General features: G+C 41.0%; 1 protein-coding gene across 1 annotated transcript; it reads right to left on the bottom strand.

Annotated features, from left to right (window-relative positions):
* Positions 1-807: 807 nt before the first annotated feature.
* BTBD1 (BTB domain containing 1) lies at positions 808-11,963 on the bottom strand. Its single transcript, XM_083412138.1, has 8 exons — positions 11,437-11,963; positions 8,455-8,611; positions 7,397-7,502; positions 6,664-6,861; positions 4,865-5,057; positions 3,030-3,117; positions 1,746-1,892; positions 808-1,509 (listed from the first exon to the last, which is right to left on the bottom strand). The coding sequence occupies exons 1-8, from the start codon at positions 11,847-11,849 to the stop codon at positions 1,351-1,353; spliced, it is 1,461 nt and encodes a 486-aa protein (XP_083268264.1). The 5' UTR covers positions 11,850-11,963; the 3' UTR covers positions 808-1,350.
* Between the last annotated feature and the right edge of the window lie 1,816 nt (positions 11,964-13,779).

Genomic DNA, 13,779 nt, shown 5'->3' on the forward strand with positions numbered 1-13,779 from the left:
TTTTCTAGGGCTGACACTTTTCACATATGGTACTAACCACCTCAACAGAAAAGGCAGCATTTCAGACACTTGTGATATGTAATACAGCAGCTGCTTGCTTTGCTGAAGTTTCACACAGTGAGATATGCATCACAGACATTTGTGGCACATTTTCAATGAGATCTTCTCAAAGATGAAGTCACCTCTGTATTTTTCACTAGCCTGATCCATAGCTCACTGAATGAGCAGAGGCATGCATTAATGATCAAAGCAGCTTTGAAAAATGCTGCTGTGACAGCAGCTTCCAATCAAATCACCACGGAACTAGTTTTTGAGGCCAAGGGAACTTTGCAATCCTGTTCCTTTTTACCTCTGAAAAAGGCCCATTACCCAGCACAATGGTATTTTTAAAGTAGATTTTGCAATGCAGAGTAAGGATTAAAGTGACAATCTTTTCAGATCCTAGCAAACAGCTATACCTTACCGAGGTGATAAGACTTGTGTTTGAGTTGTAGCATTTCAGACTCTTAAAATGGGCTTGCATGATTTTATATGGGGTATTCCACCTGTACACCAGCCTTTGCCAACCTAGTGCCCCCCAGATGTTTTGAACAACTTCCATTGTGAGACTAAGTATTCTGATCCTTTGGAACCTAGCCAGTATCTTTAATACTTAAAATATATGCCTAGGCTACTTTAAACAATATTCTTAATTACTCCATTTTATATATATACTGAACTACTCAGTATGCTTGCATATGTATGAACAATTAAGTTTAAAGTGTTCAGGATTTATTTTTAAGTAACGTATTCCAGGACTATACAAAATTGCTTCCACTCTTCACTTTATTTCAAGGATAGCTTCATACAACTGACTTTTGAATAATATTTCCCCAGCAAAACAGATTTAATTTTATGTACACTGTACTGAGTACAATTACAGAGGCAATTTGTATCAACCTTAATTCGGCTTCTCTTCATAAGTGTTCAGTTTTAAGAATGCAAGTGGTGTATTGTGCAGGAACGCAATCATACCATCCACAAATGATATATCATTTGCAACATGTATATTTCAGGAAAAAAATACAAATATTCTGCTCCAGCTTTCAGGTAACGATGGCAGTATATTTAAAGTGATCAAGTTAAATACTTATGTACAGGTAAGAATATTTTAGTTCAAGAACAATTTGGCTGCATACTGCCACTGGAAGTAGTGAATACTAGGTTTTAGTACCTTCCATGTACAATACTTCAGTATCATCATAACACATCCGAGATTATGTATTTACAATGCTTCACAGTATTCTGTATCTTCCATCTGTCCTTTTTATCAAGAGTCAATGCAAAGTTTTACTTCTCAGTTATTTGAAGTTACGTATAAAATATTATTTCTGGTATTTGCCCATCTTCTATTGATGTACCATTGTTGTTACCCGGTGAACTAAAAAAGAAAAAGCAGGTTTTGCTTGAAGTGGGGGACTCGTGGATTACTTTCTTCAATCCCTTTGTGCCATAATGAGAATCTGGGCCCTAAAGAATAATAACAAGATAAGTTTATTTCCTTCTTCTTTACAATACTTTATATAAAGCAAGCAGTAAAGTAAATTAGTGGCAAAGAATTACAATACCAGGAAATATATGCTACAGCGGAGATACTCGTTTTAGTAATGAAGAGGCTTATATTATATAAGCCACACATAATACATACAGTCCAGTTTTCTCATCGCTCGTTTAAAATATTTACAAAATAATTGAGAATATCTTACTTTTAGGGTTGCACAAGCAGTGTAACACACAGTTGGCAGAATCTCTATAGGTTCTTTGAACATCACTCTGAAGGTATTGGCAGTTCCGTCACAGCTAAATCCAGTGTCATTCTGCCCTAGCGTCTGATTTTTCTCATATTCAATTATCTGCAGTAAGACAGTATGGCAAGAAATAAAACAGAAAACACCCTGTGATTTTTTGTTTTAGAAACCACTTCCTACACATTTTATTAAGATGACCAGAACCTGATTTTTGCCACTGGAACCTGTTTCACTCTTCCAGCTTCTGGTTGGAACTGAAACCACAGCCTGGGGCTTCAACAAGCAAAGATTTCACAACCCATAATGCTTAAATTGGGGCTCTAATTGGCACCTGTAATTAATACACAATCTAATACAAGATCTATACTAATAGTTTGTTTCAATGCAATCAAAACCAACTTCAGAAGCTCTTCCTCAGATGCTCCTTCTGTCATAGGTAAGACAAAAGGGGTTTTGCTCTGTCTTTGGAATGCCTTCCCCAATCAGATTTGTCTAAATTTCTGTGGTGGCTCCCCATTTGTGGAATGTTCTTTCCAGGGAGGTTCAGCTGGCGCCCTCATTATACACCTTTAGGCGCCAAGTGAAAATATTCCTTTTCAACCAGGCCTTCCTTTTTGTCAATGTGTTGTGGGAGGGAGATTATTGGTTTGTTGCTGTTCTTATTGTTACTATCTGCTTTGTGGTTTTCATATTGTAATTTTATGTTGTGAACCACCCTGTCATCTATGGAGGAAGGGTGGTATACAAATTTAATAAATATTTATGATAAGATGATAATGATAATGATAATGATAATGATAATAATAATTGATTTTGAAAGTCATCCATTAAAATATTCTGGATTTCTTGATAACTATTTATTCAAGTACTGGCATACATAATTTTTTTGCCAAGCACATTTTTTTCTCCACAAGCCCTGTAGTACCTTAACAGAAGATCTGAAAGCGTAATTCACACACAATTCAGTAATTTAGGTAGTACTCCCCTTGAAACACTCTAGATATATCAAGATAGCAATACTCAAAGTGGGTTGGTAGGTGTATTCCACAAGTAAGTTCCAACATGGCAAGGACCATAAGTAAGAAACCCTGCCTCAGTAATCTACTGATCCAATATCCCAAAATGATGAAACTCTGAACAGACCATCCCTGGCCAATTTAGTTAAATTAATGAACTATTTACACGTTTTGGTGTCTAAGGAAAATGTGTCACTCATTAAGCACGTAGAAAGCATGATGGTACCTGTATATTAACTTGGTAATCTGTGGGTCCATGAATAGAACCATACAATCCAAATCCCACTATCGAAATCCTTCTATTAACGGTGAACCTTAAAAAGAGAAAAATAAAGAATTTGTTGTTGTTGTTTAGTCGTGTTCGACTCTTTGTGACCCCATAGACAATAGAGGGAAGTAAATGTATTTGAAATATGAAGAGAAAAATGTAATTGACTAGTGTTAAAATTTCCAAACAAGGGTTGAATTCCTAAACTACAGTTGTTTCTACCTTTATTTTGCACTGGAATAAGCTAGAAGTGTACAAATTCCAGTTCTGCCACATGCTTAAAAAGATACCTGTGCCAAACTACTCTCAAACGAGACCATATTTACCTAGCAGATTTTCTTCTCCCTCACCAGCTTCATCATATGCCAAGATCTCCAGAAAAGATAAGCTCAAGCTTCTGTTTGTCTGACAAATAGGGGCAAAGGGCATAATCCCCTCAACAGGACTCCCTCCCCTTCTGAATCCCCTCCCCAGAAAGACTTGCGAAGTCAGTTCTGTTCTCATCTTCTGAAAATGAAGTTAAAATGCTTATTTCATCAGGGATTCAGAGGGCAATATAGACTACTTTAAAAAGAAAAATAGGAACTATTTGATTTGCTGCTAGTAGTTTTATCAGTTGGGGGGGGGGTTAGTGATTCAATTCAGGAGTTGGTTTATTCCAATGTCTGCTATCATCATTATTTACATTTTTTAGACTCCTTTCTCAAAACAATACCCAAGGTACTTACACAAACATTTAAAGAATATTTCTAATAGTAATTAGTCTGTATAAAACCAACTCCTCCCGATACAAATTGACAAAATCAACACTGGAACAACAATAATAAAAGGGACAAAACATCCCATCTCATGGTACTTAACCTGGTATTGTAAGCAACCTCTTGAACTTGCCTAAATGTTAGAAGCTTTGGCCCTTCTTTTAATGCTCTTTTATACAAGTATTATTTAACTGATCCCCATTATCTTTAGTGAAATACTACAAGTCAACACACAAGAGCATATGGTGCAGCAGCATAGTGTGCTGAACATAAGCTTCAAGTAGTCTCTTCTGAAGAAGACCTCACTGTGCTTTTGTAAGCACCTGGGCCAGGATTCAGAGAGCTGCATAACCAGTTCTATGCACCCAAAAGAGGCACTAGGCTTTCTTTTTCCTTTTTAAACAGCAGCCACCCATGCCACATGGCAAGCTGTTTTTGAAACTTAGGGTACTTTCAACCGTACCACAACAGTTGTGGCATGGTATTTTGCAGGGTAGGCTCAACAGCTTACAAAGCAAAAACATGTTTCCCCTAGTAGCTCTTTAGGTCCCAGCCACCATTAAGTAAATATATATTGAACAAACCGAGTGTCAAATAATAATCTATTGAATGAAGGGCCAATGAAACTACATGCACACAGCCTTAATGAATTTGACCCCAAACCTATCAGCCAGTGTTTACACCCAATAAGAAGAACATTTAGTATAGGCAGAACAGTGCATCTTTTATCTAGTCTCCATGCAATCCCAAAGCCACAAGAGAAACCTTCCATGTCGTAGCCCAAAGTGTGTTTATTTGAGCATCAATGTGCTGCATATGATTCCCTACATGAGTTATCCAATCCTGTGTGAAAAGCCAAACAGCAGAACAAGCATCCTTAGCCATGCTTTCTTCTTTAATGTGTCTATGATGGCAGGGAAAATACATGCCTTCATGGCCAGCTACTAAGTTGCAAACTGAGCAATAATATTTTGGAAGGTTTCTCCTAACTGTGATAGGCTAATCACACGAGTTCCCCTGAAAATGGACCAATACCTGATCCTGTCACTTGTTCCACTGTAACCCCAGCGGCTCTCCACTTGCTGGAATCTATTTATGCTGCATTCCTTTCCTCTAAGACAGCATCTTGGTCGGTCAATATAGTCAACTCTAGGCTTAGGGTTGACTGTAAAATGCAGAAAGAGATTTACTACTTCCCGATCTGACAAAATTCCAGACTGAGCAGGACCTGGAAAAAAAGGCAGTGCAACTGAGCTGAATATATTCTATATACTAGGAGGCCGACTGAGAAATGTTCTTGAGGCAACCATTACTTTATAAACCTATTTTTTTACAGCAATCCCACTGCTAGATTGTAGCTGTTTAACTTGGATTAACTAATCTGGGCTATAAACGGAGAAAGACCAACATGCTTCAAGAGAAGGCTGACAAGATCCAAATACTCCAACCAAAAAATAGCTTGTGAATCAAGCTTGTTATCTGCTAGCATAAGCTCTAATGTTTTTAAAGATAAAATTAATATAAGCATTGGGATAAAAGGTTTGAATGTCCACCTCAGCTAGTCTGAAATATGTTGTGTTAGCCACAGTAGCTTTACTGAATAAGACTTCTTCCACAACACACAGGTTAGACTTGAGAACTATTTGTACTAGTAGTACTTTGGCAATTAAGATTTGTATTATGAGTGATTATTTTCCATGATATACGGTCTATAGATCTGTGTTCATGCTGCCAAATTTGCCATTGGCAATAGACTTAAACAGGATGAAACACTTAATTATTCTGGTTTAACTGGTTTGTATATTGCAGACACACACACAAAAGAACCATTTTAGCAGTGTGACTTGTGAAATAGGTAAAACCAGGTGTTTAGTTTTATATGATTCTCAACCAGTTAAATCAGAAATATAAAACACAAAGTTATTACAATATATAAAATTAAATACATGTAAATTTAAATGCAAGGTGTTTTTTAAAAACAACGACAACCCTGAAACATCGTAATTTTTAAAAAACTGAAACATCATAATTATGGTCCTTTGTTGTGCCTAAGGCAAATATCCCAAGTGAAAACAACACATGAAGCCAACAGATTTGTTTTTAAGTGCTTCATCCAATGTTCAACCTCTGACATGACTAAATTGTCTTGTAAAAGAAGTAAGTTCCAGAGAGTTCAATGAGACTTGCTCCCAGGTAAATAAGCCATTATCTGTGGATGGTTTGTATCTTTTAGTGCAAGCTACTTTCCATTTTTTTACAGGATCTAACTACTGCAGGATGTATCGCACACATTTGCTTTCCATCCTACAAGAGACCCTTCCCATTTTTGAAAGCAGACAGCCTGTCAATGAGGCACAAATTTTGTCTTCCACTATAAAAATGATTAAATTAATTGAGGATAACTGTTCCCATAGGCAATTCTCATTATTGGCAGCTAACATCTTAACTGCAGGGATTAAACAAAAAATGAATGAGCAACATTACAAATATGATTTAACAAAATCTGGAGAATAAAGCTGCAGTCTTATGCAGATTTTCTGAGAAGCAGGTCTTATTGAGATCAACAAGGCTTATTTCAACATAAACATCACTGGATCAAGCTGCAAGAGCATCAAAAAATTACAAAAAAGTCAGATTTCTGAGCAAACAAAATATACTGTATTGTTTTCTTGCTACTTTTCTCGCACCAATGACCATGTTGTTAAACATAGATGATTTAATCTCTAGTAAAAGGGCCAACAGAACTGGAACCTTAGCACATATTTTAGACATTATATCTAAAAACATAGAGAACCTTTCACTTTTTGCAACAATGAAGCCAGCCATACAGTTACCTGCTGCAAACTCTTCAATAGTCATCAGTGGAAAGCGGATTAAGGAGAGGGCTTTGCCAAGCACTTTCTGCTTATTGGCAGATGTGACGGGCAATTGCTGTCTTTGACATTCTGCTTCAGCCCAGCGGACAACAGCTCCAAAAAGTCTACTTTCACGAATACTTAGTGTGTCTCTTTCCAATACTGCACACAAAGTGTCTGAAGAAGAAGAATCAAGTTACTTGTGAACTGAGGACTCCATCCCCTCCCCACTTCTGCCCAGAAAATTCACTGCTATTGAATGCCTTTTAAAGTTACTACATAAACTAGCTTTCTCAGCCTATACTCCTTAAATTAATTTGACAATATAGTTGACACAAACTTTTTAAAAAAACTGTGCTGTCCTTCATCTGAAGATTACAGGGCAGTTTACAATATAAAACAAAAAAATGCACATCATAATAACAAACAAAAATAATAATCCCCCGCACACAGATTACATAGGACCTAATTAAAAAGAAACTCAGTGGGAATGTGCATTCAGTTGGAGTGCAAAATCTAGTACTAATCTCCCCTAAAATGGTCAAGACAATCAGGCTAGCTTGGAAAGTTAAATGCCCAACTAAAATCACCCATTAACAAAGAATGTGGATCTTTTTGGATCAACATGTGAGAAGGGATAGCAAAAATACTATCAGTTAAGTTCTCAGCCTAGTCCTTCAAAAAGAACATAAATGGTTAGAGGGCTACTTACCTATATCAATATCTGTGAACCCTTCTGCACTTATTGCATCCATAGTACTTTTGTCTATTGTGTCAAGACAGAGACTAGCTAGTTGTGGTTCATCAAATAAACGAGCCTATGCAAGAGAGATTTACTTAGAATTATTTTGCAAATTCTGTATTGCAGGATAGGCTTGACAGCTAATAGAAACAGTTTCCAACATAAAATAACAAAAAACAATTTCTACAAAACCAACCTTAATTTCACACTGCTGCTCCCAATATTAATATGTTTTGTAAACAAAACTCCATTTGCTACCTTCAATCCTTGCTTGCCTTACTTCTATCAACAGTGACACAAAGCATGACTAATCAGGGTTCCCATTTAATACCAGTTTAAAATCTTGGTTATGAGCTGGCTTCAACCCCTTAGCAACTGGTTACCCTAAGCAGCCTTAACTGTGGGTGGTGGGGAAAAATAGCCACAATTAAGGTAGAAAAGATTTCCCTACCGGCTCCCAGGTTTCACTGCAGTTAGAAGTGTTTCTGAACTAGCTCTGGGGCATACAAAGAATCCTATGCATGCATAATTTTCAGTGAGTCTAATGGAACAGTGCCTGATAGGCACCAATCTTTAAGAACTGTTAAACATTGTAACTCGTATAGGTTATAGGAGGATGAATTTGATTCTGATACACCAGAGGCTGATAACACTGAATATCAGAAACCACCAAGCTTCACGCCATTTTCTTCCAATAACAAAAGATGAAAAACTTAACAACTGATCACTAGCTCATGCTGTATTTATAAAACAGTCCTGAATGCTAAGCAATTTGTCTTTCCACAGTGTTGTTCACAACACAAACACACACACACACACACACACACACACACAGGCTGAATCAGGATCATGAGCAGGAAGCCTTACTCAAATGTGTAAGTTATAATAATTTCCATATTCCAGCATCATTCACAACTGCTTTACTGCATACATGTTTCTAAGTAAGACGTGCTCAGATCTACGCAATTAGGGAAGTAACAGACACATATTTCCAGTTAGCTCATTAAGTATGCAAGTCAGCAGGTTACCTGAGTAAGCAGCATAAAGGCATTGTCTGCCCGAAGGTGCTTAGTGAGAAATTCAACACAATGAGCTTCTAAGGCTGGGACAGCGTACTTCTTGGCTGTGTAGAGAGTGGTCATAACGGTTTCAGGACCAATCTGAACTTCATCTGAATACAAAAACCTAGGAATCAAAGAAGAGCAAGTTATGAGAACAGTGCTTGATGACAATTAAGGCAGCCACCCTTTATAACATGAAAGGCCCATTGAACTTACTTTGAAGTACATACACATAGCACTGAGCTGAAAGTCACTCAAGATCCTAATATCCTTTGTTCTGCAGAGCTGGTTCTACAGCATATGACAGGCAATCCTACCCCAAATATTAACGGACAATCTTGACTATCTGCAGAAAGTCAGCAGCTTTACAAACCTGAAAGGTCAGAGATTGCCTTACGATGCAAAAACAGACCAGAAATACTACATTCCTAGAAGAATGGTTTAGAGCTTCTTTGTTACTGACCAGATATAAAGTCAGATTCAAGTATTTTGACTTCCAACTATTTTCATCTTGGGCTCTTAGGCTGCATCTTCCAGATCATACACACCACAGCAGCAGCTCCACACCCAAATCTATATTCTATTCAAAATCCACACCAAAACTCTGATCCGCAATAACTGGTTTGAATGAGGAGTTAACATAAAAGGTCAGGCACTAGACAATTCTCTCTGCCGTGCAAAAGAAAAAACTCAAGATTGCAATACCATCTTGTGCAGAGAACAAGCACTGCCAGTTGCTTGACACCACAAGACCTCTATCCATGTCCTCCAAACAGGGAGTGAGACTTCACCAATAGATCTATCAATGCACTCACAGAGGGAGTGTACACTAAATCTTGTGCAGCATGACTTTTTACACAATACCTGGAAGAAGCAATTCCAGGATTGCCATAACTGGCATAATTAAGTGAAGCAAAACCCAACACAGTAAGCCCCTGGTTCACATCTTCCCTCACTAAGCCACTGACCAGTGGGTCTTTCAGGAAATCAAAATCTGTGCCACAGCCTCCAAGGTCACATTCCACAGACCAGGTTACATTTGTTTATTCATAACATTGATTTATATGTCAGTCTTGAATTTAAGCGGTCTCTTGATGGTCACAGGTGACAAGGAGTTCCAAGTGCAGTGACAGAGATGGGATGGAAGACTCTATCCCTCTTTGGCACCCAATAATACGAATCAAGCAAGCTGTCAGAGGAAGAAAAACCCGTCCATCACATCCAGCTTAGAAAAATATATGCAGAAAGTTAAACTATGGAATTAGCTACCTTAGAATATGGTTAGGGCCACCAACTTAGATGGCTTTAAATTGGGAAGTAGACAGATTCATTAAGGGTAATAGCTTACAAGTTATGATAGCTGTATATTCCTTCAAGTATCAGAGGAGGTATGCATCTGAATGTTAGTTGTTGCCCCATAAGCAGTTGGTTGGCCAATGCGGAAAACAGGATGCTGGACAAGTTGGTCCTCCGGTCTGATCCAATAGGATGGTTCTTGTTTTCTTAAAATGCTGCTGTAGAAAGGACAGTTTCCACTCCCTCCTATACTTATGGTATAGGAGGTATATGGTATGGTATAGCTTATGGCAGTCCAGCTACTTTTGTTGATTATACTCTAAGAACTGTATAGCCACAAGCAAGTTGGGATGTAAATGTCTATATAAAATAACTATGAACAAATATAAATTATTCAATAAAACATGCTATTTATTTCTACAGGTGTAAAATACTATAAAATATAAATTTAGCACCATAACAACATGAAAAGGGCCCTACTGGATTAATAGCCTTCTCCCATTGTTGTTCCTCGCAAACTGGTAGTCAGAAGCATACTGTGTCCAATACTGGGAAACATAGCCATCAAGCTAGCCACAAACAACTGGCTGCCCAACCCCATTTTTATAGCCACCTAAGGCAACACCCACACCATAAATTTAAAACACTATGCCACTTTAAACGGTCATGGCTCCCCTCATGAAGAATCCTGGGAACTGTAGTTTGTTAAGGGCACTGAGCGTTGTTAGCAGACCTACCTATTCCTTTTCCAGAACTACTATCCCCCAACAACTCTGGGAACTGCACCTCTGGAAGGGGAATAGACTCATAGAATCATAGAGTTGGAAGGGACCCTGTTTGATCGTGTTTTTAATATGCTGTTGGGAGCCGCTCAGTGGCTGGGGAAACCCAGCCAGAAGAGCAGGGTATAAATAATAAATTTATTATCATCATCTAGTCCAACCCCCAGCAATGCAGGGATATGCAGCCATCCCACACAGGGAGCAAACCTGCGACCTTGTCAGCACCATGCGCTGACCCACTAGGGATGTGGGTGGCGCTGTGGTCTAAACCACTGAGCCTCTTGGGTTTGCCGACCAGAAAGTCGGCAGTTCGAATCCCAACGACAGGGTGAGCTCCGGTTACTCTGTTGTCCCAGCTCCTGCCAACCTAGCAGTTTGAAAGCATGTCAGTGCAAGCAGATAAATAGGTACCACTGTGCGGGAACATGAACGGCGCTCTGGTTTCCGTCACGGTGTTCCATTGTGCCAGAAACGGTTCAGTCCTGCTGGCCACATGTCCCAGAAAGCTGTCTGTGGACAAACGCCAGCTCCCTCGCCCTGAAAGCGAGATGAGCGGCACAACCCCATAGTCGCCTTTTACTGAACTTAACCGTCCAGGGGTCCTTTACCTTTTACCTCTAATCCACTGAGCTATCCAGCTGGTGGAAATGGGGGGGGGGGTCTCCTGAGCTCTCAGCACCCTTAACAAATTACAGCCCTACAATTCCTTGGGGAGAAGCCCAATGACTGTTTTTAAAGCGGTATCATAGCGCTTCGAAGGATGGTGTGGACGCGGCCACATCTTGACCATGCCTCGTGCACGGAGCGTATATCCAGCAGCCACCGCCGTCGCGACCCACCCTTCCTTCCTCCTCCTCCCTCCTCGACGGACCTGAGCAGGGCGAGGAAAGCGGCGGGCTCCACGTCGGGCAGCTCGATCTCGGCCGAGGTGGTGGCCATGCCGCCGTTGAACATGGCGTCGAAGACGGCGCTGCCGGCGGCTAGGACGAAGCGGTGCGCGGGGATGCGTTGCTGGCCCGGCCCGGGCGCGCCTCCTCCGGCCCTCGGCCCGCCTTTGCCCACCACGAAGCGCACGTCGCTCAGCAGCTCGTTGGCGAAGAGGAAGGCGAAGCGCTCCCGGAGAGACCGCTTCGTGGCCTGCCAGTTGTACACCGGCTCGCGCTGCACCACCACGGGGGCCACGGCCGGCGACGACGACGAGGCCGCCACGGCGACGCCGGCCGCCGACGCCGCCTCCGAGGGCCCCGACGACGCGGTCGCCTCAGGGCCGCCCGCGGCCGCCATCGCGAACCCTCTTCAGGCCGGCGCACGCGCACTCGCGGCCTCTTGGCTCACAATGGGCGGCCCCTTCCTCCAAGCTGCGCCGGCGCGGTGCTACGTAGACAGCGCGGCGACGCACAGTCGGGCTTGGTGCGCCCGAGGCGAAAGCTTGAAAGCGCCTGCGCACAATTCACAGAGATAAAATGGGAGAGAAGCATTCCATTGTGCGAGTGGGTCGTTTCGTGGTTCACTTTGGGGAAAGGGGGGAAGGCGTTTGTATTGAGTTCCTGCACATTTCTATTCAGGTTTTGTTTTATTGTTGATTTTAATTTTTGGTTCCTGAGTGTTAATAAAAAGAAGTAATGCCCATCCCTAGTCATTATTCCCATACTGCCAGTGAGGGCCCTGCGAACTAATCCACTGGTAGCCTGACACTTTTCCAAGCTGGGAGTCAGAGTGGGAGCATCTTCAGCATCGCACAGGGTTCTTCGCATAGCTGTCAACTTTTCCCTTTTCTTGCGAGGAATCCTATTTGGAATAAGGGAATCTCCCTTAAAAAAAGGGAAACGTTGACAGCTATGGTTCTTGGGAGGGCAAAGTGAAATTGTCTCCTCGGAAGGAGGATAATATTCAGACGTAGATAAACGTGATTCTATAGGCACTAAAACAGATCCCAAGTTATTTCTTTATTTAAAACATTCCCTACATGCTCTTGATTGCAAATGCAATTCCAAAGCAGGTTACAAGTGGCACCTCGTTCGCCTCACACAGAGTAGCAACAAGAATGCTGGCGCTGTGGGTTAAACCACTGAGCCTAGGGCTTGTGGATCAGAAGGTCGGCAGTTCGAATCCCCGTGACGGGGTGAGCTCCCGTTGCTCAGTCCCAGCTCCTGCCAACCTAGCAGTTCAAAAGCACACCAGTGCAAGTAGATAAATAGGTACTACTGCGGAGGGAAGGGAAACAGCGTTTCTGTGCGCTGCTCTGGTTCGCCAGAAGCCGCTTAGTCATGCTGGCCACATGACCCAGAAGCTGTATGCATGTCCAATTCTCTATTCAGAATTCTCCTTAGCAGCTTTTAAAAGATGGATACAGCCTAAGAGGGATGAGAATTATCAGCTACTGTATTTGCTGTTCCAAATGTTTTGTAACTGGAAACATAAATGCGTTTTGCCAGCATAACATGCTGTTGGGAAACACAGCTGATATTTCCCCTAGAGTGAACTCTGTGTTATCAGAAAATGATAAAATAATTTATTTAAGGACAGTTTTACTGGGTCTCACTCGGTGCTTGTTATGGCTTTGTATTAAGCTGGCCTTCAAGGAAGGTGAGATTGTGTGTGGGATACATAAGAACATAAAAAATGAGGCCTCCAGGAAGTCAGCAAGCAGAAAACAAAATCAATAGTCCTCAATAGTTTCAAGTGTGACCTTGCAATTAGAGGTGGGAGTTTAGAAGGTTGACACTAGGATTGAAACTAGGGTTTGGCTTGCCATTTTTAGTTTCTGTCTGAAGCCAGTGTTCTTCCTAGCGGGTCTGGCCCCTTTAACCTTGCACAATGGTTTTCGGTCAGCCTGGAAAAAATATTTGATTGAAAAGCTGCAATGTTATGGGCTTTTCATAGGTTACCTTATCGCTATGGGATACAAACTGGACAGGGCAATACTTGGGCAACATGCTGCAGAAACTGAACACCGATATGATTGAGGCTTAGCCTCAGATAACATGCAAATTGATGGAGGACTACAGTCCTATAAACCCAGCAAACTACCTTTGCATGTTCCCTGTTCTAAAACACCACAGAGCTTTTACTCTGGTATATGTTCTTCCATCAACAGTTCTGGAGGGGAGGTTCCAAAAAATCACCTACTGTCCCTGTGAATCTGGAGATGTAGAATTGATAACTCATGTTCTTATGTGTTGCACTTTTTATTGTGATATATGTAAGATTTTTA

The sequence above is a fragment of the Podarcis tiliguerta genome (genome assembly GCF_965153285.1).
Source record: "Podarcis tiliguerta genome assembly, chromosome: 14".
NCBI classification, from domain to species: Eukaryota; Metazoa; Chordata; class Lepidosauria; order Squamata; family Lacertidae; genus Podarcis; species Podarcis tiliguerta.

What these genes read in the sequence shown, in the direction of transcription:
- BTBD1 (XM_083412138.1), bottom strand. Translation starts at nt 11,849, where the DNA reads ATGGCGGCCGCGGGCGGCCCTGAGGCGACCGCGTCGTCGGGGCCCTCG. An exon ending in GCTTTCCTCGCCCTGCTCAG is followed by an intron (nt 8,612 to 11,436) that starts GTCCGTCGAGGA and finishes TTTGATTCCTAG; the next exon opens with GTTTTTGTATTCAGATGAAG. An exon ending in GTTCACAGATATTGATATAG is followed by an intron (nt 6,862 to 7,396) that starts GTAAGTAGCCCT and finishes CTTCTTCTTCAG; the next exon opens with ACACTTTGTGTGCAGTATTG.